The sequence below is a fragment of the Cyanistes caeruleus genome, chromosome 13, assembly GCF_971803275.1.
Source record: "Cyanistes caeruleus chromosome 13, bCyaCae1.hap1.1, whole genome shotgun sequence".
Lineage (NCBI taxonomy): Eukaryota > Metazoa > Chordata > Aves > Passeriformes > Paridae > Cyanistes > Cyanistes caeruleus.
Window position 1 is genome coordinate 14,682,534 of NC_141713.1, and position 25,002 is coordinate 14,707,535.

General features: G+C 37.7%; 1 protein-coding gene and 1 long non-coding RNA gene across 2 annotated transcripts; one reads left to right on the forward strand and one right to left on the reverse strand.

The window, feature by feature from the left end:
• Nucleotides 1–24,077, forward strand: LOC147650720 (uncharacterized). The gene is made up of 5 exons (XR_015275838.1): nucleotides 1–130; nucleotides 2,458–2,617; nucleotides 5,768–6,891; nucleotides 22,109–22,253; nucleotides 22,633–24,077. It is a non-coding gene; the product is annotated as an uncharacterized LOC147650720 (long non-coding RNA).
• TARS3 (threonyl-tRNA synthetase 3) lies at nucleotides 714–15,449 on the reverse strand. Its single transcript, XM_086849086.1, has 19 exons — nucleotides 15,173–15,449; nucleotides 14,390–14,479; nucleotides 13,438–13,628; nucleotides 12,850–12,973; nucleotides 11,630–11,751; nucleotides 10,724–10,841; nucleotides 9,998–10,062; nucleotides 9,260–9,338; nucleotides 7,901–8,047; nucleotides 7,200–7,298; nucleotides 6,698–6,864; nucleotides 6,030–6,192; nucleotides 5,257–5,394; nucleotides 4,749–4,826; nucleotides 4,552–4,652; nucleotides 3,330–3,434; nucleotides 2,514–2,586; nucleotides 1,703–1,817; nucleotides 714–1,587 (listed from the first exon to the last, which is right to left on the reverse strand). Exons 1-19 carry the CDS (start codon nucleotides 15,422–15,424, stop codon nucleotides 1,439–1,441), a joined length of 2,376 nt encoding a protein of 791 aa, XP_086705212.1. The 5' UTR covers nucleotides 15,425–15,449; the 3' UTR covers nucleotides 714–1,438.
• Nucleotides 24,078–25,002: the final 925 nt, after the last annotated feature.

The window sequence follows — 25,002 nt, forward strand, 5'->3', positions numbered from 1 at the left end:
ACCGCGGCGGCACCACACGGGAACCGAGACCGCCAAAACACCAACGCCGCTGCAAAAACCCTCAGAACCTGAACGCTGCAGGCTGAACACAACACAGGGAGCGCGAAAGCGACAGTCCATAAAAATAAATGTACGTATAAAACATAGAAATAGAAATCGCCCGCCACTCCCCGTGTTAATTCTGTCATGTGGAACAGAAAGCTTTCCCAGCACTTGCTCCTTCAATGTTTGTTTTTTCCCCCTTTTCCTTTAGAAGCAGGAAATAAAAATAAATCCACTAACGCAAATGAATACAAAACCAAACACAGACTTATTAAACACAGGTCTGTATGAATGTGAGGCAGAAGTAAAGCATAAGCTCTGTATTTGTGTTAATATTTATGCACTAAATTGTAGTTTCTGCTTCATGGCTGTGATATTTAAATCACAACTAGAGCTGTATAGCTTAGATAATTGAGCAATACACTTAACACTGTCTAAGCCTGTTCATTAAATAACAGCATATTAAAGTGAAAAAGAAGTAAAATTTAATCTCTCAAAAAATCCAGTTCAATTTCCTGCAATGGCAACTTTACAAATAATTTCTAAGCATAAACAAAACAGAAATTTCAAGTTTCAAGTCCAACATACTGTTTTAAAATTTAAATTGCCCTCTGCTCCTTTTCAGCATTCTAACTACTCCCAGCAAATGAAGAAATAAATTACACAAAAAAGGCTTTTCAAAGGGTTTTTTTTTTGTTGTTTTCGTAATAAGCCAAAACAACAGCAAACAGAGATAAAAAATAAAACACTTCACACACAGTTACATTAATTCAACTGCATTCTTGGCAACCACCATTACAGCAAACAGTCATCACTCCAACTCCACGAGTGCCTTCTTACACTGAGACTTCCAACAAAGATTTCAGTGGATTTATAGTCTGTGAACACACATTCTGAATTAACCAAGCTATTCACATCCCACCTCACCCCCTCACAAATTTTTGTTACCATCTGGAGCTAGAAAAAAACCTGATCCAAACTGCTCCTGAGGCACTTCTATACTGCCAAGCTCTGGATGCCAGGTCACAGTCAGGTACCTGCTCTGTGACTGAGGGAGCTCAGCATTCCCAGCAGCATCTGCTTTCCTTCCCAGCCTCCTCATCCCCACCACTGTAACAGCCCTGGCTTATTCCCACAGCAAACCCACCACATCAGAGGTGTAAGACTTTCTAAATAAGCATTCTGCAATTCAGGCAGATTGGAAACTCATGCGATTGTTAAAGGAGTTGGCAGGTGCATCTGTCCTCTCATGCTTTTCCTGGAGCACCAGAAGTGCTACATTTGCTTATTTTGCGTATCCATTAACTGAAAATTCTCTCAGATAGCATCACTGCTGTGCAGGAAGAAAGAAACATTTCACATAGGCAACTAATAATTTTTTTTCCTAGCAGCAACATCAGAATTCTTCTTCTGCATTTGGAATTTGTGAAGTCTTTAATTTCTTGAGTTTTTCAATAGCAGAAGATACTGAAATCTCTCCATGGATTTTGTTGTCTCTTGTTCTCACATTGACAGCATTATTTGCTTTCTCCTTTTCTCCAACCACTGCAAGACACAGCACAAAATATTACACAATCTACATTAGAAAATGAGCCTAGAACAATCTTTGTCCAACATTAGAACTTAAATTATATTCAGAAACATAAGATGCTGCAGTTACCTAAAATGAAGTTATACTGAGCCAGCTGTGCATTTCTAATTTTCTTGTTTAAGGTGCAACTTTGATCTAGATCCACATCTGACATAAATCCTGCTTCAAAAAATTGGTTGCAAACCTAAAAAAAACCCAAAGAAACCAAAACCCTCTTAGTATTACTATATAGTTTACAACATACATTTGTAAATGCTGCAATTACTAATCTCTCCCAATATTTAATTCATGCATATGCATCATTTTGTTCTTGTGGATGATTATAAGGAATTCAATTATTTGAAAAAAATCTACGCATGCAGCAGCACCCCAGCTAGGAGACAACACAAGATAACATCAAACATATGCTGGTCTGCTGCTGCATGTCAAAAACACGTCCTCAGAGAAAGGAGAAAGAGGAGAAGGAATAAACACACTTATTCTTGCATTAAAAGGAAAGCATGTGACAGGGGTAAAACCAGCCATGTTTCAGAAGTGATGAAGTCAGGAATATACATGGTGGGAAATGGAAGAAACTGGCTCTGCCTACTTAGAGCTGAGAGTACTGTAATGAAGCATTAGTTATATAATGTTTGTCATCCAGGATATTTTCTCCTTTAATAATTACAGAAGTATGTACATAATTAAACAACCCAAAATACTCCAAGTTACATACGCCTTTCTCAGATATATTTAAATTTTGGACTGAAACTTTTATACTGAAAAATTTGCCTCTCCCCCCAAGCATGTCTCCAAAGTTATTAAGCATTAATTCCCTGTTCTAGGACAAGTACTTAAGGATCTATGGAATCTGCCAGAAGGAGTCAAGCTCTCCTCTCACCTGCTGGGCGTATTGCTCCGAGGTGGGGCCCACAGGCACAACCATGACCTGCCGTGGAGACAGCCAGAATGGCCTGGCCAGCACAGGACAAACAGGAAATAAAGGTGCATTTTACATTTCCAGTCACAGCCATAGTCATACTCCACAATAATAATTTCTGTATAGAATTATTTACGTTAGCTAAGGATGTTGGATAGTGTATTATCTCCCGCTTTTCAAGCTCACATAAAACAGCAAATAGATTGATTCCAGTACATATGGGGAAGTTGGACCTTCTGTATTCTTCCCAACTAATTTCACTTTAAACAGAATTTTTTCTGCATAATTTTCACTTTTATCTAAAACTTTACAGTGAAAAGTGGACAGTCAGGTGACTGAAAATAAGAATTAACTCTTCCTTAGTACTTTCAATACATTCATGAAGAACTTCCAGATCTTATCCAAGATAAAACAATCAATCGTAGAAGTACAAAAATATTTCACATATTAGGATTAATTAATGTCTGTATACATAAATAATTGCTTTATCTATATCTGACATCCTTCTAGTACAAAAGCACAATTTTTAAGAACAAAAGAACAAGAATAATGTAGGACTTACACATCCAATTACAATTCCTACTTCTGCATTGTTTTTCTTTTTTCTGCAGTCCCATCAAATAGTATGGATATGATACAACTCAGACCAGAAATCTGGACTTCTTTTGAGAAAATTTTAGGGGAATTATTTTTGCATTATAATATATGGGACATTAGGAAGGATATGGAGTTTCTATGTCGTTAAAGTCTTCTTAGAATTCCATTTGTGCTACATACCATTTTCCTCCATAATTTTCAGCTAGAATAGCTATCATTCTCTCCACAGATCCCAAAATAGCTCTGTGAATAATCACTGGCCTTTTCTTGTCATCGCCATCCTTACTGAAAAAAAGTCAAGGTTTTTTTTTTTAAATAGTTATCTTAATTCACACACATGTAATCCTACTAATATTTTTGATTCTACTGTTAACAGAAAGACAAAATTCAGTTAATTATACTTATGAAAAATCAACCGGTTTTATTAAAAATGTACTTCAAGTCAACTGGGCTTTTAAAGGAATTCTAATTTAAAATAATCATGCCTACAGCTAGTGGCAGAGACACACTCTTAAATTTGTGAAGACACTTGACTGACTCAGCATCATTTTTGTGCATTTTAGTATTTTATGTTCTTCCTTGCACCCTCCTTCCATTAGGACTTCCTTTTATTTTGTTGCACAGCATCTTACCCGCTCTTACTATTCATTACTTCACTAAAATTACAATCCCAAAATTTAAAAAAACCCTCTCTCTTTTAAAAAAAGCCAGTTCATAACAATATTATTTCATATCATAAAAGCTATGATATCTGTAGAATATACTGCTGGACCAAAAAAATTACAAAGATTCTTATTCTATCTTCCCCATCTTCATAATATGCAAAATCAAACACAGCAAGAAATACAACCCAGAAAATGATATTCAAGTCAACGTGGCGCTAAGATTAATTCACCCAGTGGCCCTAGCTGGAAACCACCCAGATTTTCACTAAAAGCTGCTTGCACTTGGTTTATGTTCAAAGTTAACTAATTTAATCTGCTAAAAATAAAGAACTACTTAGTACAAACATACTTGCTCCTTAGGGCATGTTTGAATTTGTGTGCCATGTCTTCCAAGGAGACACAATGACTAGGCTGAAAATGAAACCTGACTCAGCTGAGGGGTTTTTAGCATAGCTTATGATCAATTGTCTTCAAGACTGGCAGACAAATCAGAAAATGAGATTTTCCTGCATTTACAATTAAAGTGAGCTATCATTACATTGAGAAAATGTCTTCAAGTTCATGACTCGCTCCTCTGCTCGCTCAGGGTATTTGCTCTCCCTACCAGCTGGCTGATTTACAAGCTAATCATTTGTTAAATAAACATTATAGTATTAGTACATAATAGGAATTACAGATAATAAAAGCTACTGTTTAATTTCATTTTAAAAAGGAAGATATTTAGCTTAACCACTCACCCAACATAAGTAAGATTAAACCGAATGGGGAGCTGGAAGTCAAGCTGGATGGTAGCACACTGATGGTACCTACCAATTGCATCTTTGATTTTAATATCAATCTGTGAAGCAAAATAACACAGATAAATATAGTTTGCCTGCAGTACATCTGCATTTCTGTCCATCCCAAAGTTATACTGAAATGCTGAGTCACTAACCTTAGGTCCATAAAATGCTCCATCTCCTGGATTCAAATTCCATTGCTCTCCAAAGTCATTCAAGCTGTTTTGAAGTTGCTAATCACAATAATGAGAGAGTAATTAAAAGAGGTATAGAAGGGCGTCTCATCAGTGGAAGTCAAAGCATTTGCCTTTGAAATTCAAAAGGAGTCAAAAAGCAGCACAGCCCCTGTTGTTCAAGCATTTGTTCATTTATGACAAATAATCTGGAAATAGTAGTTCCTTGTATAAATATTATGATTAATCAGAAAAAAAAGATTATTAGCAATCTAACTAGTTCAAGTTAAGGGGCTAAGTAAGAATCTGAAAGTTCTGGTTTTCTATGTAAACTTCAGATTTAATGCGATGTTTTCCTACAAGAATTTCCACTAAGGGCAGTATTCAGCATCTGATTTAAGCAATTTCACCATGCAGCATGGAAGAACTCGGTTAAATATCTACCTCTGCAAGTAAAAATATTAAGTATGTTTGCTTTTAAATTAATTACCTTTTCTGCATGATCCCAGACCTCCAAATCTCCAAGATAATTTTCTGGTCTTGTAGAAAGATGTAGTTGAAAGGTAAAGCCAAAGACAGCATAAACTGACTTCAAGAAATCAAGACAACCCTTAATTTCTTCTTCAATCTTAAACATAAAACATATTAAAATAGGTTAAAATTTACTTACATAAAAATGTAATTGAATCCACTGTATTCTTCATAACCAGAACATAAGCATCCATTAATTAATAAGAAAAAATTAATAATCACTCAAAAATTACATCCAATAAACCCAAATCCATTTAATGGGCAAAGAGAGATCTGAGGTGTTACGGCTTCAAAGCATGGCAAGTAAAGTAGTACTTTTGTTAAGCATGAGGTTCTGGAGACAAATTGTATCCTGAGTTGAAGTTATGTAGTTCCACTAAAATCTATGCATTACTGACAAAATAAAGGTTTTATTCAGCATTTCTATAGAAAACAGTGGATCAACTGCTTTTTTTTTTTTTTTTTTGCAGAGGGAGATGGAAAATGTAACAAATCTTACTTTCTGGGATTTAGTTGCCCAATGCATTTTTCTAAATAAAAGGAAACACCTAGCAAAAAAAAAAAAAAAAAAACAAACCACCAAAAGCAGCATTATGCTACACAATGGAAAAATGAAGAGTTGAAATACTTTGGGGATTTTTTTCTGGTTTACTGTTAGTTTGCACTGGGAGAGGTTTTTTTAGGTTTTTTTGGTTGACTGGTGAGGGTGTGGGAGGTGCTTTTTTTTTTTACCTGTTCCATTGTGCAAAAGATGTGAGCATCATCTTGTTGGAAGCGCCTTACACGAGTCAAGCCACTCAAAGTGCCTGAGAGCTCATTTCGGTGAAGAACTCCAAAATCTGCAAGTCTAAGAGGCAATTCCCTCCAGGATCGGGGACGATGGGCAAACATCAAGCTAAAAGGAACATGGAAGAACCTTCCTCTTATCCTTCTTACAGGAGATTTAAGACAACACAAAAATAAACGAAGCTCAGTACAGACAGTAATCACATCTTTAAGCATTTACTCGTTCAGGTTACATCCTGAAAGACAGGCAAACAGAAAAAGCACACCACTCAATGAACTGCTGAAGACCCCTGAGGAAAAATCCATAAGAGTAAATCAACACTGGTTCATCCATACCCTTCTTGGAACACCACATCTGATGGCCACCTCTATCCAACAGAATTGCCATTTACTAGTGGTACAGACTAGTGCTAGCATACACAAACCCAGCTCAGTGTAGAGTTACTGCAAAGTTCTGCTTTGGGACACTGTCACAGAAGCTCTCTGGACACACTGGCTTAGCAGTCTATCATAAACATACATCACAGCATGAATTAATAGTCCTTTTATTTCTCCTCAGCCCCACAAAGGAAAAATGACGTAAAACAAGACATTTTCCAGTTGAGAGTACAAACCAATGTCCTGGACAATTCATGGGTTTAAGGGCAAAAGTTTCCTTCTCAATCTCAAAAGAGAACATATTTTCACTGTAGTGCTGCCAGTGTCCCGAAGCTTCCCAGAGTTTACTGTTGAAGACGTTTGGAGATACAACTTCAGTAAAATTACGCCTGCGATATTCCCCCTATAGAACAAATGCAACATTTAAAAGGTGAGAGTGTTTTTTACAAGCAAAAGCCTGACTCTTTTTAACTGTGGTATTATGATGGCAATTTACAGGGACATGGTAAGACTACTGCACATGTAGATTGTGCACAATTGGAAAAACACAGCTTCACTCTGCCTTATTTTCAAAAAGGTTACATTTGTATAATCCTTGTGAAAATCATGTATATGTATACATACATAGATACTTCTCTTTCTGTGGGTAGCTCAGGCTATGAATAGCTTATTATTTAAGATCAACAAATATTAATCAAGCTGTTGGGACTTACATCAGTAACATCAGTATATACTCACCCTTATGAAATCCATGAGCGTGTTATAAAGAAAGGCACCTCTAGGGAGGAAAAAGCAGCTTCCAGGACTCAAATCATGAAAGAAGAAGAGTTCTTGCTCCTAGGTAAATTAAAACCAAAATGCTCTAACAACAATTCAGAGAGAATTGCAGAATGTAACTACTTCACACACATCGAGACACTGTACGGCAACAAGATGATTTATGGTCTACAAGTTCTCAGCAAGACCAGTAAACTGATCTGCAGTTCTTACTCTTAGAAATTTGTAAGAACATCAAATTCCACTTGATTCTTTGACCATGTAAATACACATTTCACAAAATTTATGCCTATTATAAAGAATAACCAAACCATGTTATTCACATAGTTTCCAAATAAATTCTCTTCTGTGAAAAACAGAGGGGTTTAGGTAGGATCTGCAAAGATTCTACATTAATAGGTTTAAGATTTATATCCCTAAACTAAGGGACTAAAGCCATTAATTTCTTCCCAACATTAGTTTAACACTCATGTGCAAGTGACAAATTGAGTTTGTAGGATTAAAATTTTAAAATGTAACCAACATCAAGAGGCAAATAGAACTCAACCCCTTAAAACTGTCAAAAAACAACAACAAAAAAATCAAACCAAAACTAAAATACAGGGGAAGAGAATGAATTTTATAACAGAAGTATAAAAGAAATAGACAGAGGAATAGTGTACCTTTCCAATTTTCCTATGATCCCGGTTTTTGGCTTCTTCCTGGACCTTTTCCCATTCCTTCATCATTTTGTTATCAGGAAAGGATATTCCATATATTCTCTGCAGAGTCTCCATGTCAGATTTTCCTTCCCAATATGTAGAGGAACTCTGATACATAAAACCCATAAAACCCATACTTTAAGATAATATTATATAATATTAGGGAAAGAAGGATAAACACTAACCCATTCAAACAGTATTGTATTTTTCCTTGGAAAAAGAATTATATGCAGTCCTTCAGCATTAGTTTGTAATGCAAAGAGACTTGAAGTGCCTTTTAGTCAGCATACTAGTACAGAAGACAAAAAAAAGTGACAGGTCAAATCATACTTTATTCTCTTAGGTACCTGTTTTAACTCATGGCATATTTTATTATTTCATGTTATAGCTTCTAAAAAGGCAGCACTTGTTTACAATGGAAACATAATGCAGTAGGGAAACATGGAAGGCAAAACAAACCTAACTCTCACAGATAAATCTGAGCAGTTTTAACCCTCTACCCACTTAATCCCCAGAACTCGACTTCCATAACACTTCAGTTAAAAAGCCAGTGGAAGCCACAATGATGAATGTTCCAAAGAGCTCAGTCTAATCAGGTCACCAAAATTAGCATCTGTGGGTAACGTAAACTACACCATAAATTCAGAGGCCTCTGCAAACAATCTCTGGCTTTCCTGGAAGCAATGCCATTTTTTAACAGCAGCACTTGCAGATCTGCCAAAGTCCACTTTATCTCCTATACCTGAAAGATACCATCTGACAAGGTCAAAATACTATTTTCTGACCCAATAAGTATCTTGATGCTCACTTACTCTGTGTAAACAGAGCACGCACTCCCCCCTGCACTCAGATGTGACAGCTGGTACAGACTAACCAGGACACTTGTCCTGTGAAGTGCAGTGCTGGTGGGAGATAGTGGCCCAGTCCTGCCACAGAAGCTTAGGCACTGCATTTCTCTCCTGTGCATGGCAGAACAGCTCATCTGGTCACCACTAGCTAAAGTAGCTCTGCAGTGCTCTGCATCAGTCTAACTGTGCATGTTACTACACTAACACTCTGATTAAAAAACATACTGGTAACTCTCACTGAGGAACTACTGTTTTAGTCAAGAATCAGTAAATGTCAGATGCAGACCAATGACCAAAGTCAGTAGTTCTTCTTGTACAGTGGGAGCTGGGAAAGAAAAGAACTACTGTAGAGTAAGCAAAGAATCCAATACAAAGGACCAGCCCTAGTATCATCAGCTCAGGAAAAATAAATATATAGGTAAATCAACTGACAATTTATTTCAGTTTCAATGCACAGTTAATTTAGACTTACCTTTACTATTTTAAAGGCCTTAATTTTTCCAGTGTGTCTCACGTGTGGACCCCTGCAGAGATCAATCAATGGACCACATCTGTATGCCAAAACAAAAAGAGTGTTTGTTTCTAAACAATACAATATTTTTCAATACAGTCACTAATAAGTGACACATTCAACCATGCCAACAAATGCAGCATGCAGCAAATTCAGTGCACCTTAAATGTAACTGTGCTTTTTAGTGAAGCAGAATATTCACTCAGTAAATGCTCAGCACACTTGATCCATTTTCAACAGCATCATAACACATTTGCCAATTCATATAGTTCCATACCTGGACTTGTTCAAGCTGGCCAGGAAATTTTACACTATGCATATCAAACAGAAAACGGTCATTTTCCAACCAACTAACAAGCAACCGAAAGAGCAGGCTCCTCACTCCACACTGAGCTAGTTAGCTTTATCCATTATGCAGCAAGCCAATGTCAGAGACAGCAATTTATTTTAATCAGTGTATTGAAGCCAGAGGGAATACATAAAAACTGAATTCAACATTTGTCCATAAACTGAGACCTCATCTGCCCCAGCAGAGAAAGAAAATACCTCATTTTACCTAAGCAGCAATATTAATTGCAAACTTAAGTCCCAAACAAAAAAGAATTCAGAACTTAGAATAAAAAGACCGAACTATTCTCTCAAATTAAATTAATTAGCTAAAAAAATACTTTATAATGCCTTTCAAGTATATTTCTTTACCTGTATACTGTGGTAGTTGGTGTCTTCACCTTCTCATTAAGGATACGACACTTAAACTTGTTATACTGAGTGTGGAAACATGAAAAGCCATAAACATCAATAAAATAGATAATAAAATTCTCTTTAAAAATTAAATTTTAATGATACAAGTGTGCCAGTAAAAGACACTTCTAACTAAAAAACAAAACCAAACCAAACCAGAACAAAACCCCAAAACAACAACAATACAACAAAAAAACCTCTACATATATTTCTCAGAAGAGTTGCAAAGTAGAGGGGAAAGAGACAGAAACATCTTAACTCCCTTGAGGGTGTGTTGAGGATTGTGATTAACACCTGAACACCCCAAAGAACTTGTGAAAAGCAATCACACAGTACAGTGAGACTGGAGATATTCACTGAATAAAACAGGACCAGAGCTAAAGCCTTTTCTGACCTGTCTTCACAAGTGAGCCAGAAGAAATGAATACCTTTCATTTACTTATGTGTTACTTCATTGAGCTTGAAATGTGTTTTTGTAGAATACAGATTGTTTTAATAAGTGCTTGAAAACATCCTGATCACTTGAGAGGTACATGGAGAGGGGGAGAAGGATTGTATTGTTACTGTTTTCCTTTGTTTTACTAGACAGGTACTGCTCTGAGGAGTCAGTCACATGCAATACTGCATAAAAGTCACATTTTAAAAGATCATTGTACCAGATCCACAGCTACTCTAAAGATTTACCTTAAACATGTCTAACAGGATCTCCTTTTTGACTTCCAGCCTTTCAAAAGCCTGTTTCTCTTTTATGATATTTTTACAACGGTTCTCCAGTAGTGGGAATTCAGTACTAGACACACTTCTAGATAAAATGACACAGGCAAAATAAATATAAATTAATTATTCTGATACTCCCATTTTTTCAAGTGACCACTTTCTAACTTGAAAAACATGGAATGTGTTGTCGTTTGTCACAGTATTTTTTTTCTTAGTTACTTACAATCAGCTGTATTTTCAGACACTAAACCCAGAAACACAGACAGTACCACCCTGAACAAACCCATTGCAATCATTCCTGGAACACTCTCTGACATGATTAAATGTCTGGAAGACCTATAGCTCAAAATATACATCTGATTTAGGAAAAAAAATAAACCAAGGGGAAAAAAGGCTCAACCCAGCCACAAGAGCCAGTTTATCAGCTCATGCAGATTCATTATTCTCCCTGCCTACAGAGAGATAAACAAGGAAAAAACAGAATTGTAAAGCTGTGCACAAGGATTAGAAAAGTAGTAAACACCTAGGATAAGTTACATGCATTTTTGCCCTTTCTACAAGTGACTATGGCCCCTGGAAACCAAACTTGCATGACTCTTCAAGGAAATCACCCCCTTTGCCTCACAGGAACTTCAAAAAATTCAACCCAAATACTCTGCATTTTTTTCCACAGATCAGCTTCAACTCTTACAGAGCAGGTATCTGAACATTGCTTCTGAATTTAAATATATACACACACTCAGCTGAACTGTATACACAGAAGACTATGTTTCAAATCATATTAGAGACACAATTATATTTTTAACATGCAGAAACAAAATAATTCTAGCACTCAGCTTTAATATGGAATATAAAAATTCTAAGACACTGTACCTGTCTTCAATATACATGTCATAATGAAATCCATTCTCAATTGGTGGTCCATAGCACAAGCAGCCCCCAAAATATCCTTCCATGGCCTCTCCAAGAATGTGAGCACTTGAATGCCAATAAACCTGTAAATGAAGTCAGGTCAGCAAACCATGAGGTCAATGGCACTATGTAACTAAAAAGAAGAAAAAACAAACTAGAGATATATCTGCAGATAGGACACAGACTGGAACCGGTAAAACAACCTAATCTTTTCATTTTGAAGTAGTCTGAACAATTAATATAATGGCAGATGAAGCACTAAAGGCCCACCATACTTCAGTCTGAAAGACGATGACTACACGTCTGCACAATTCCTTCAACTCAGTACTTACTGTACCTTGCTCGTTTGTAAGTCCATTTCAGTCAAAGTCTATGCACCAATAATCACATCTAAAGCCATGCAGCCAATTAAGTTGCCATTGCTCACATTCAGTACATTTATTAATGGGCCTGTAAACTACATTACCTGAAATATCAGAAGAGGGAAGCCAACAACACAACAGATCAATACCAGTGTGATGCTCTGAGTTCTTATTAGTTCAGACTGTTTAAGAGCTATTGCTACAAGATAAAGCCTTTACAGGCTCCTGAAATGTCTTCAGCAAGCTTAGTCACATGAACAGCTCTTTGACAAAACTGAAATCCAATCCTAGTGTACAAAGTTAATGCAAGCTTCAGACTGAATACCATTAAAGGAAAATCTCGGTCATGTTGCTAAGTATATGTTTAGTTTAATTGATTAAGATAAGTCTACTGAAGGATCCAATAAACAGTGCCAGTACAAGGAGGTGTAGATTTTATTTCTGACTCAAGCCTAATATTGAACAGCTTTTAGAAAACAGTAGAGACTGCCTCACTTTGCTTCCACTGTCTGATCTTCAAATGCACTGAGCCAGACCACAGACTGTTTCAGGTTAACATAAAATTCAAAGTTTTCTGTACAAACTCCACTGAGAAATAACTTGTTAATGCTAAAGAGAAAGATGAAAAGAACACAAATATTTTACTCACTATCAGACTACTGGTGCTTAGTATCCAATCTTTGTTGAATTATAGGAAATACATTACTTGAATAGTTCTGTGGATTTTTTTTAATGCAAGATTTTAAAAGCTTAGTGCTGCAATCAATTTTATGTCATTAGTTTATTTAATCAAGCAGAAACCATACAGTGTTTACTCACAGTTTTGGCTTCTTCATTATCAAAGGTGAGCAGCTCTAGAGTACAATCTCCCTCCAGTGGACGGTCCAGGTCCCAGAGTTCACCATTCACTTTGGCTATGACTGCATTTGAAGCCAAAACTTGACTGAAGAAACAGAAAAGATACCAAGAGACAAGAATATTTAGGTTCAGATTTGTAAAAGACTTAAGATTTCTAAACCCCATGAGACCACATCCACATCTTGTAGCACCTGAAGACCTTAAACTTTTGTTTCTGTGGTCTTCTTAAACACTTGCCTACTTTTAAGACATAGAATCTTAAGGTCTTGAGAGGTTTTGTTCAACAGTTCAGGATCTGGAGGAAAGGCTTCTACTTACAACAGGTTCTACTGTATCTGCTAACTCAAAACTTCTGATGTCTCTTAATCCCTAGCAGCATCACAGATTTAATTGGAAGCAAGCATTATGATCCCAGCACAGAACCCCAACCATCACTCAGAACTGTAACCAGCTGTTTCTATTACATGAAGCCGATGTGCCAATGCTTTCCAAGCAAACCAATTTACTTTTATCACTACAAAAGTACAACTCCTTGCATGAGCAGGTTACCTAATTCCTACAGCTATTTGATATGGCGTGGTTTTCCAAGATTCCCCTTCAACCGTCTCTCCGTCTGTCAGAGTAATTTTGATAGATTTGCTCTGGTTGGCTGCTCTGTAAGCTAGCAAAGCATCATGCTCTTTTTTCAGTGCTTCATAAAGCTTCAGTCTGTCTTCTATGAAACTCGGCACACACTGGAGCTGTAACACATGAATTTGATCATACACATGCATATTTGTGAGACAAACAGAATAAAAGGATTCACAGTGCTGGTGCATACAGGTTCCAACTTGTCCAGATTTAACTGTACTAGAATTTATACTAAAATTCATATACATAATTGCATACAGGATAGTCCAATCCAACTCACTGAATATTTTATAGTGGTTTTCCAATTTTCAGCACACTTTCATCAGTCTGGGCCCAAATGATTCAGTGAGTTGGAGCTCAGAAAGCAGCTTATATTCTTGACCCAAAATTTGCATTTGGCCAATATCCTGGGGAAATTTGGATCACTTCAACAACCCCTCACTTCTGCCACTACATTCAAAGCATCAGATTCAAGCCAGACAGTTCACTGAAGGTTTCTGTATTTTAGCTTAAGGTGAGTTATTAAGCTCTATTGTACTACAGCAGTGCTGCCATTCCTTTCAGCCAACAAGAATGCTGTTTAACTGCTCATGAACCATCATTCTCCTTAGGCACCACAAAACCATCACTTTTCCAACAACCCAAATTCTTCGGTTACATAAAAAGTAGAGACCTAAGAATATATCAGTAACCCTTCTAATGCAAGATGAAGCTCTTGAATAATGTGAGGTTTTTTTCTCTGGGCTACAGCATGCTTTCTTCCCAAAAGCCAGGATTTCAAAATACAGCAAAGTATTCTGGATATGAGTGCCTTTATTGAACCTGGCCAAAAACAAGTCCTATTGTTATGTGGTATCAAAGAACCACTTACATCATTCTGGTGTTGGTTCACAGCTTCATCTTCTTTCTTTTCCTCTTTAATTTGATTCACTGCATCAGTTGGACTTGCACTGGAGACCTCCTAAAAACAGTGATAATTCAAAGTATACCCCTACTATACCTTTAAGATTTTTTCCAGCAATCATGGAAACAAACCAAACCAGTACAACACTGGGCTAAAAAGGCAATTACAGGGAATAAGGTATGTCCTTAGTACAAAGACTTTTCATGGCACATCTAAAACTGCATCCTTTTGATGTTCGGCAGACACAGTAATGCCGCTCACCAAGCAAAGTCCTCTCAACGCAATTTCCCAAATTTTACTACTACAATTATCACCAGCAAAATCCCCAGCGAGGCCGCTGGAGATCAGCGAGCAGCCCCGGCAACTTCAGTCGTGTGATACCTCAAACAGGTTGCGCGGTGATGCTGTGGCTGCCCCATCCCTGGCAGTGCTCGAGGCCAGGCTGGATCGGGCTCTGATTAATCTGGTCCAGTGGAAGATTTCCCTGCCCATGGCAAGGGGGTTGGAACGAGACGATCTTTAGGGTCCTTCCCAAACCATTCTACGATTCTGTGAACCCGCCGCCTCGGCGCAAAGGCGGAGACCGCTGCCCGGTGCTGCGGGCAGACACCGCGACAGGTTTCTGTTCCCGGGGGCCGGGCACAGGCGGCTCGGTCCCGTCAGTGTCCCCGTCCCGTCCCTTCCCGCCCGCGGAGGCCCGGCCCGCCCGGGGTGAGCGTCCCGTCCCCGCCGCGGGCGGCCCGGCGCTACCTCTCGGCCGGCCGGGGGCTGCGCCGGTACCGCCCGGCCCAGCTCGGCCGCCAGGCTGCGGCGCAGGTGCAGCAGGCGGTAGCGCAGCTTCTCGTTCTCGGCCCGCAGCCGCTGCAGCTCGGGGCTGGCGCTGCCGGGGCAGCGGAGCTCCTGCGGTTCCTTCAGCCGGCCGACCTCCGCCACCAGCCAGCGCAGCTCCCGCTCCTGCCGCGCCAGCCGCAGCTCCGCCGCCTCCGCGGCCGCCGCCGCCATGTTGGCCCCGCGCTCCGCCCCCCGCCCGCCGCCGCCTCAGCCCGGCCGGGCGCGGCTGCGGGGCCGTGAGGGGCCTTCCCTCATCCCTTCCCTCCTTCTTGAGCCAGCGGCTCTGTGGGGCCCTGCCTGCTGTGCCGGTGGTTCCTCAACGTACCCGGGGCCGGACAGCAATTGGGAAGTGTCGGTATGCACAGAATCAATGAGGGTGGAGAAAATCTCTGAGATCATCGAGTCCAACTTATGACCGAGGACCACGGTGTCAACTGTACCATGGCACCATGTGCCACATTCAGTCTTTCCTTGAACGCTTTATGAAACAATGTCAATGTTAAAACATGTTGGTCAGATTGCATCCTTATATGACTTCAATGTCAAATAAACAGGTGTTGCCAGGTGTTAGGACTCAGAGCTTGGGAGGATTGTACAACTCCTAGTGCACAGCCCAACAGTCTTTGCTGCATCATTTACAGGTCATTGCACATAAATACCTCAGTTCCTCGGCCCTGGGAAAAAAATAGGTCTCCATCACAAATCTTTTATACCCACCATGTACTCCCATGTATCCTTTTGTCCGAACTCTTCTTTGGCATCTTCAATTTATCTAGTTTCCTTCATTGATTGTACTTCACCCTCACTTTTCTGTGTTCAGTTTCTCAAAACACACTTTCAAATTTTCGCCTTTAACCTATACTCAGGCTTTAAAAGGTGGGGATTTTTATTACCAAATTGGCAATTACCAAATCAGAATTTTTGCACTTTATTCTTCTGTTTACACAATGGGACATAACTATATGGTATGTGAGAAGGCAGAGAGACAATTTTTTAAATTGTCTACAACTTGATACATTTCCTATATCACCCATTCTTTGTGATTTTAAGATTTTATAAGAACACATTTGAGGTTATAAGAATATATTCTTTTACCAACAAAAAGAATGGGGACATGTCTGGCTCAAAACATACTCCTTTAGAAGAAAAATTTCATTATTATTATTTATATTAACTTTATTATAAAAGTTAAAATTATTCAGTGCATCAAGTCCAAACACACTCCTATAGTGTACACTCACAAATTTTAAGTTAATATACCTCAGCAAACTGATACCGATGCAATTTTTTCATTTGCACCAATTCTTCCTTCCTTTTCTGAAGAGATGCAGCTTGACAACATCTGTTCTATCCCTCACTATATCAAGGTCATGTATCTTTGAGGTTGGATTGGCAGGTGTGAAAGTAATAATCAATAGCTTCCTTTAGAAATCTATTTCATTTTTAATTTGATAGGTTAAATGTTCCTTTAATTTTTAAATTCACTACTGTGCAGAATTATTTACTCTGCTTAGGATACTGATGACAGTGTTATCAGCGCAATAAAATAAACACATATAAAATAAAATAAACCCAGATTTCTTTTTTTAAATGTTTAAATTTGAAATTAAATTTAAATTTGTTTTAAAAATTAATTGAAATTAAAATTGAAATATTTTTAATTTGTAAATTAAATTAATTTACATCCTCTGTAACCTCTCTAACCATCTTGGGTATTGCCTTATGAATCCAAAACCATGTAACTTTGGGCTAGCATTTATTGAAGTAATGGAAGAACTTCCCCTCTAAAGTTGTAGAGGCCAAGAAGGCTGATTCAGAGATTGCTGTCTAACATATATGGAGTACCAGTACCCTCTATCAGGATCTTCTATCTGCTGAGATAATGTGGTGTTAATTAGTAGAATTTCTGAGACAGAAAAAAATTTGAAGAGAAAAAAAATTGTACTGAATCTATAAAAATTCAAAACTAGAGGGAATTTTGAGAATGAAAGAGCCCTTCCTTTCAAAGGCTACCTAGAAGATGTGCCAGGTAGGTTGGCTACTTTCCCTCTGCAGATGACCCTGGTTTAGCTGTGCTCCCTGGCTCATGGTTAGGATGGCTCATGGCTGGCACAGCAGCTGCTTTGTACCATCTCTCTCCCCCAGAGGATCTCTCTGGTGTGTGATGTGCAGAGCACAGGGATGAGACCTGAGATGATCACAGGAGTGTGAGAATCTCACTGCTATGGCAAATAAACCGTAACATTGTAAACTGGGACCATTAATATTGCTTCAAATAACACATAATCCCGTGATCTTTGCTCCAGATGATGTGTCACACAGAGGCTTGTTGTATCTGCAAACAGCCACAAGGTGACAGGCGATGCTGCCAAACAATTCTGTGAAGTCTCGCTGGCTAACTGGATACTCACATACACAATAAAATTCCTGCCTTATGATATGGTCAGTGGTTAGCTTTAGTGCTAACTGATAAATACTTGAAATTTTGGAAAAAGAAGCCTGCCAGGAGGATACAGTGTTGCAACTAAAGATCACAAGAATAGAAAATATTCTAAAACTCTTTGGACTAAAAGCTTGGCAAAATATATTTGTTTGCTCCAAAACAGATAAACTACCCTTTAGAAGAGCACAGGTAAAGCCATGCAAGCAAGGCCATGGATGCATTATGAGTTGGAAGCAATAGAAATAGAAAAAATAGACTAAAACCAGAAGGAGGAGGCAGGAAGTATTCATAGCTTTTCTATACAGGGAATTTATGTTGACAGAAAGTATGAAAACAAGACCGAGAAGCCCACGTACTAAGGAGCATTTGCATAAGGGAGGTTATGTAATGTGTGATCCTCAATGAATGATTATCAGTGGCAGAACACCTCCACTGGGATTGCAGTAATCTCCACTGTTAAACCTGGCTCAGGAAATGGACGCTGCATGGTTTATTTTGCTTAGAAATGGCATAAAAATCTAGACCTGCAGAAATGTTATTCTTTGTAGTTATGTATTTACCTTCACAAAAAAGGTCTTATTCTGTAACCTTTTTTTTTTTTACTTTTTGCATATTAGTTTACAAAATATATATAGAAACTTGCTTTCTTAATGTGTAATTTCATTGCATATTAAAGGTAATATTTTATGGAAGAAAAAGAAGTGGAGGACATTTGTGGTTTGGGTATGGCCTCTGAGGAATATAAAATCAAAGTGTACAAAGGATGCTTTATTTTATGTCCTGTACCAGCTTGTACAGATTATTTCAGTTTGATCAGCTGTCTTCTAGAATGAATTATTTTTTGCAAAGGGATATCTTTGAAGATCAGTTACTGAATTAAAAAGTAACAGTAACTAAGCAATTCTCAGTCTCATCATTACGGTTCAGAAGCTGTTAACAGTTGTAAAGGGCTAATTAGTGTAATGTAATCCTCTTAGGAGGCTGCAGGCATTGAGCTAGATTTCTTCATAATTTGTATGTAGGCCTTCTTTATTCCGTTGGAATTACAATAATCACAGACAACAGTATGTATTTGCATTCCAGCCATCCACATTATGTTTATTTTGCGTACTGAATACTTCACAATAAATGCAGAAGTAGAATTTTCTATTTTCTATTTAAATATCAAAATGTTTGGAAGAACAGCCAAGTCTTGGTTTTACAACTGTGCAAAATCTACCAGAAGAGAAAATGAAAACAGGAGTAAGTGGCTTTCTGAAATCCCAAGCAATCAGAGAGAGAAAATACTGGAGGAGCTGGATGTGAACAAAGTGCTGTCATATTTGGTTTACAAGAGAGTCTTTTCCTTGGAGGAATACAAAGACATTTGGTCCCAGGAGAGCTACAAGAAAAGAACTGAATATTTTCTAGATAAACTCTATTTAAAAGGCCCAGGTGCTTTCTCTGCCTTTTGTTCCATTTTGGAGGAGGTCTCCCCTAACTTGCTGACATGCTTTCTCCTTGGCTATGAAGGTAAGGTCACTGTCTGCTCTGAAATGCTTAAGTGTATATTGGTAATGTCTTGCAATCCTTTGACACTAATAGTTATTTGCTATAATTAGTGTTTACTTTCTCTCTTGCACTCAACCAGAGATAGTATTTGCTGCCTTTACGGTTCTTTGTTATAAAAGAGAAAATAACCAGGAGGAAAAAATATTAAATATGTTTTATTGTTATACTTAGAATATTTAAACTGATAAAATGCTGAATGCTCAAATTGCTGCTATTAATAAATAAAAGTCAGGAGAGGGGAAAGGATTTCTAAGTATTACTGATAACGCTTAGATAAGAAATGTGGCACTGATCATTTACATTCCTTCCCCTTTCTGAAATATTTAAAAATAGATTGAGAAGTTCTGTAGACAAAATGCCCGAGTGTGTGATACCTTCCACATTTTTCTCGTAAGTCACATTATTTATTGTATCTGTCTGTAAGCAACTGCGTGAAAAATGATTGTGTTACTAAATATCAACAATACAACTGAAGTTAATCAAAAGGTTATTTGGACATCAGGCACCATCCGTCCTTATCTGCGGAACAATATTTTGCTAGATATTAGCAAAGATAATGTGAAAAACGTGTAGCGTGCTTACAATTATATCTTACTGACCTATTTTTATTTTTTGTGTCTGTTATATTCTAAATTTCAGTCTATCAAGTCAGCTAGAGTTTTTCTCAGCAATGACTGCAGGCTTGTGCTCAAAGGTTATATAGAGAATGTCCTTTTAGAATGTAATTAAAATAGTCACATCTTTCACTGATCTGTTCAGTACCAGGTTTAAACACATTAAAATTACAACTATTTATAAATAAAAGAAGTAAGTCTGAGTCCTGTAAAATATTAGTAAGCTAAATATGAAAAATTGAAATATAAAACCATTTTGACCTTTAAAATAACTAGATTGTACCTTGTCTTGACAGCCTGATTACTTTTGAAATTGACAGTCGGAGTTCTAATTACATGAGAAGGGAACAGACATTTTACTCTAATTTAATTATGAAAAGATGCCCATTTAATGTAACTTTTCAAGATCAATTTACAGTAAGGTTTTATGGCAGTAACAAGAAAATCAAAGGAGGTTCACAAATGTTGTTGCGGAATTTAATAGATGTACGATGTACTTCACAGGCAACCATGTTATAGAAAGGCTACCTAGGACCTCTTTACACTATCATTTCTTTTAAAAAGCATATAAATATAAACACAATTAATTATAAATACATTATAAAGCCAGGTCTTTTGGAATACACTCTTTAGAATGAAGTTTGGGCTTCCTCTGAATTAACTGAAGAGACAGCACAGGGAGATTTTTATTCTGTGCCACCTAACAGATCATGCAGGGGCCTGTCACAGAACAGGTTTCAATCTTCCAGTGGGTACAAGGTTTGGGGGTAGTACTGCTCTAAAGGGGGATGGCCTCAGCAGTGGGGTGCGAGTCAAGGACTGTCTCCCTGACAACATCACAGAAGATATAGAGAAAAAGGAGAAAGCAAATGCTGCACATTTCCAAGAGAGTAAAGGATACTGTTGGAACAGCGTCCCCAATCCATTCTGTCTGTCTGTGCCTTGTGCAGGCAGAAAAATGCCTCAGGCTACCTTAGCTCAGCCACTATTACACTCTTCCCTCCTTCCCCTCCCCCAGTAGCGCTTATCAAATGTGCAAAGCTAGTTTTAGAATCTGTTTTTGCTAGTAATAATTGACTGGATAACAGGCAAAGAAAACACATGCTATATATTCACATTAATTCATGCAAAGAATCTGTTTAAATTCATGCATGCATATATTGCAGATTCAATTAAAATGCATTATGTGTTACAGCATTGTGGATTTTTATAGATCAATTTTGATAAACCATGTTACAAGGTGCACAGAAAGATACGATGAGAAAGAACATTGTTCATTATTTCCATTGCAATAATTTTCTTCTCCACCCTCTAAAAGCTGACTGACAGGGCGAAGGAATCAAGAGGAAGGAATGCAGTCTAGATGCATGACAAGAAGCTGCTATGCCTGTGCTGTGTGGCATCAACACCCAGCTACCAGGGTAGTGCCATCCTGCCCGCTGTACTTGTTAAAGACACTCTTTATGACAGGCTGACTGAGCACACAGAATAGAATCAATCCCTGTTATTGATCAGCTTCATGTACAATGGGGGCCAATTTCTGTTCTCTAAACCTGCCCCTGTTGGCAGATATGGTTATTTTAATGTGTTTCCATTGTCTGCATGCCCTAGAGAAAGAGCCATTTGACAGGTGCTGGAAATGTGGCATGACTCCAAGAGGTCACTCAGGCTCTGAACTAATGTAGCTCACTGCAAAAACTGAACTGTGCTAGTGAAATGTGGCCACTGAAGGATGTACTGTTGCTTGCACATAATTGTTTTAACACCACTTTGAACTCTTTCACCTAATTATTTCAAAGAGTTACTCTCACAGTAACTTCAGGGGTGTTACAGCACACACAATGCCTCAAGATTAGTGGCTTGATTCCTTTACTTACAATTCTCACTATAATACAAAACAAAGTCTCTACTGATTTCATGGAGAGGAACAGTTGGTTACTATTTGCCCACACAGTACAACAGAAAGTCAGTTCTTCACTGGCCACACAGAATTTTATATGGAGTAAGACTTTTTATTATTTCCAAATTTCTACAAATTGTTTGACCTGTATATCTTAGGTCTATTGGAAATATGAATAGGGAAACAACTATATAAAAAACTGCATAAAAGATCAAAAGAGATTGTGTTTACCTAAACCAGCCACTTCTCCAAATGTAACACCACTGACAGAATTACATCAAACTGTAGATGTTATTTTGAATGATGCATTAGACAATTACTAGACAATTTTCTTTATTATTATCCAGACCGTATGCATTTCCCAGCACTATCAGAGCAAACAAAACTGAGAGCTGTAGCAGAGATGGAGCTTCATGAAACCTGTCAGATGAGTGACCAAGAAGGAAGCCTTTCTGCTGAGGAGCAACTGAACCAATCGTTCAACAAATACAGGTTAAAATTATCGCTGTTATGATGTCTTCAATAATCACAACATTTCCCATGACTTAGTTTCTGTGTAAATGAAGCACCACTGAAGCTTTAAAGGCTTTAATTGCATTGGATTTTACCTGGCATTTGCAAAGTACAATTCTGCTTTGTATAGAGAACATTTTTGGATGTTGATTTTTGGATGCTGTTGAATGCTGGGGATCAGCCCTGGTTTTTGTTACAGATATTCAGTAGTGATATAATGCAATGATGATACTGTTAGCTTTCAGTGTTCAAAGGCTAAGTACATTTGTAGAAGAATATTTTACTCATACATTTTCTTGGAGTGTGGCACACAACCTAAGGTAATATCACAGTTTCTGTTACTTTTATTTACTTTCAGATGAATAGAAATTGAGGAAGACCTATGTAAGAACAGCATGTACCCTGATACATGCTGGGATACTGGGATTTAAGTCCCTTCTTCAGAGATTTGAACATAAAAAGAAGATAAATAAAACCTTGGAAAATCCTAAAATGCTTCATTTTATGTAGTTAATATTTGGTTCCACTATTTGAAGTTGTGTGTTTGGAGTCATGCTTTGCCTAATTCAATAAGGAATCTATCTGAGAATGGGCTACAGCTCACAATAGCTCATTAACTCTTAAGAAATTCTGTCCAACTGAGACAGAAGCATTCTGAGAAAGTCTTGAAACATAGTTAAAAGCTGTTCTGTTTTGATGTGTCAGAAGCATATAAAGAGTAAATTATGAAGGCTTTAATTCCTTTGCATGCCTAGGTTAATTTTGTTAAGTTTCAGCTAGTGACTGGATTACAGAAGGTTTTAGAAATGTAATAAAAATTAGTGACTGCGAAATGATTGTGAAAAAATTGCAGTTGTATGAGGTTGAGTTCATCCTGAGTAGCAGTGAAACATGCAATGGTAACAGGGTATGAAGACACTTGGTAGAATACAGTATGGGCCTAAATTGTATAGTATGGGCTGATCTATACCTACAACTAACGAAATCCCAGGCAGAACTCATTTCTCCATAGACTTTCACAGGAGTTCCAGGAGACTTGTAGCCATTCACTGTATGAATATGTGCCATTTGGATTTTAAAAGATTCATTTTGTAGCACTGGTCCTCTAACCTCACAAAGCAATTCACTTACAAAACCAAACCAATTAAAAAGTGCATCTAAAGAATCAAATTAGAGAAGTAACAGGCAAATAGGAAAGCTTCCTTGAAGTCAGCTGAAGCTGGAAATACCTGATAACTCAAAAAACCCTAACCAGATATAAAAGATGGCAGTGTTAGTATCTGCAGAGCCAGGTAGTGTCACTGTAAGATTGTTATATACATCCTACCTTACAAGAAGTATATGGCATATCAGTTCTGCATACACCTGGAAAGAAAAAAAAACAGTGCTGGGGCTGTACTCCCTCTGTGGTGTATCTGTGTTAGGTGTGGAAGTTGATGTAGCCCCAGAAGCTACACAGCAAGTAGGGAAAGTTATGTTTTTATATCTATGTTTAGACAAGTATCAAAATCTTATTACTGCAGAATAGATGGTCTGGGAAGAGCAAAATCCTCCCAGTTCTAAACAGCAGGATGACCTTGTAAGTTAAGAATCAACCAACTACAGCCATTACATTGTCAGCCAGTAAAGCAAATTGGGCAAAAAGGAAATAAAACAAGGGATGCAAATGGTGTGCAAAATTTTCCATTTAAAGGTGAGACCCCCTAATAAGGATAACCCACTCTACATGTAGAATTTCCCCTCTTGAGACAGCTCCATGATTTCTGATTAATACAATAAAATGTGCCTGTAACACAAGTGAAATTGAGTAAGTTTTATGTTTGCCTATTGTGATTTGGTTTACAACTTTTCAGGGCAAGCAGCTTATCTACAAATAACCTCACAAAAAAAATCACACAGAAGTACTGTATTGCATGATTTCTGCAAGTCAGTGCTAAGGATATGTTCTTGGTCTGATTTTGGGCCAGAAAATATTGTCCCTCGTTCTGTTTATTGTCCTCTCTGTACCTTCTTTCCCAGAATATCCTCTCCAAAACAAGACAATCTCTATTAGACTATTGGATGGAATTATAGGTTGGGACAGTAATTGCCTGAATATGACCTCAAATTAGTACTGCTTTCAATACATTTTTGGTGTGGGTTGTTGTTGTTATCTTTTGGGGTTTTTTGGCTGGTTTATTGTTGGGGGTTTTTCTGTTTACTTTATCTCTCAAGTCTCATTGGACAGTTGGTGCTGGTCCTATGAAAATTATCAGATAACATAAAGAAAATAATTAATTCTTTTTCTTGCACTTTCTGTTTTCTCCTCCAACAACAGTTTTTATTTTCCTGTTGACTGAGAACTAAAATGCTCAGTAGCACAAATAGTACATATAAATGTTTCTTTCCCATGTATTAAGAAGAGATTGTGCTACAAAGGCTGTCAAATAAATTATCAGAATAAGTAATATCCAAACTGTGAAAATCAGATACTACTTTTGTAGTTGTTATAGAACAAGTCATTTATTTTCACACTGTGAACAAGAGATTTTTGTACTCACTTTTCCATTTTCATGTAAATGCATTATGATTGTGTGATATATGCTTTATAGTGCATGTAATTAATTCATGTTTGAAGTCTGCTTTATGAATTTCCCACTTTTTTAATAGTTTCAGAATGGCTGAGTTCCATTGTAGAATATACCTTTCTGAATCTATTGGAATTGTGTTTTACAGCTCTTAGATAAGC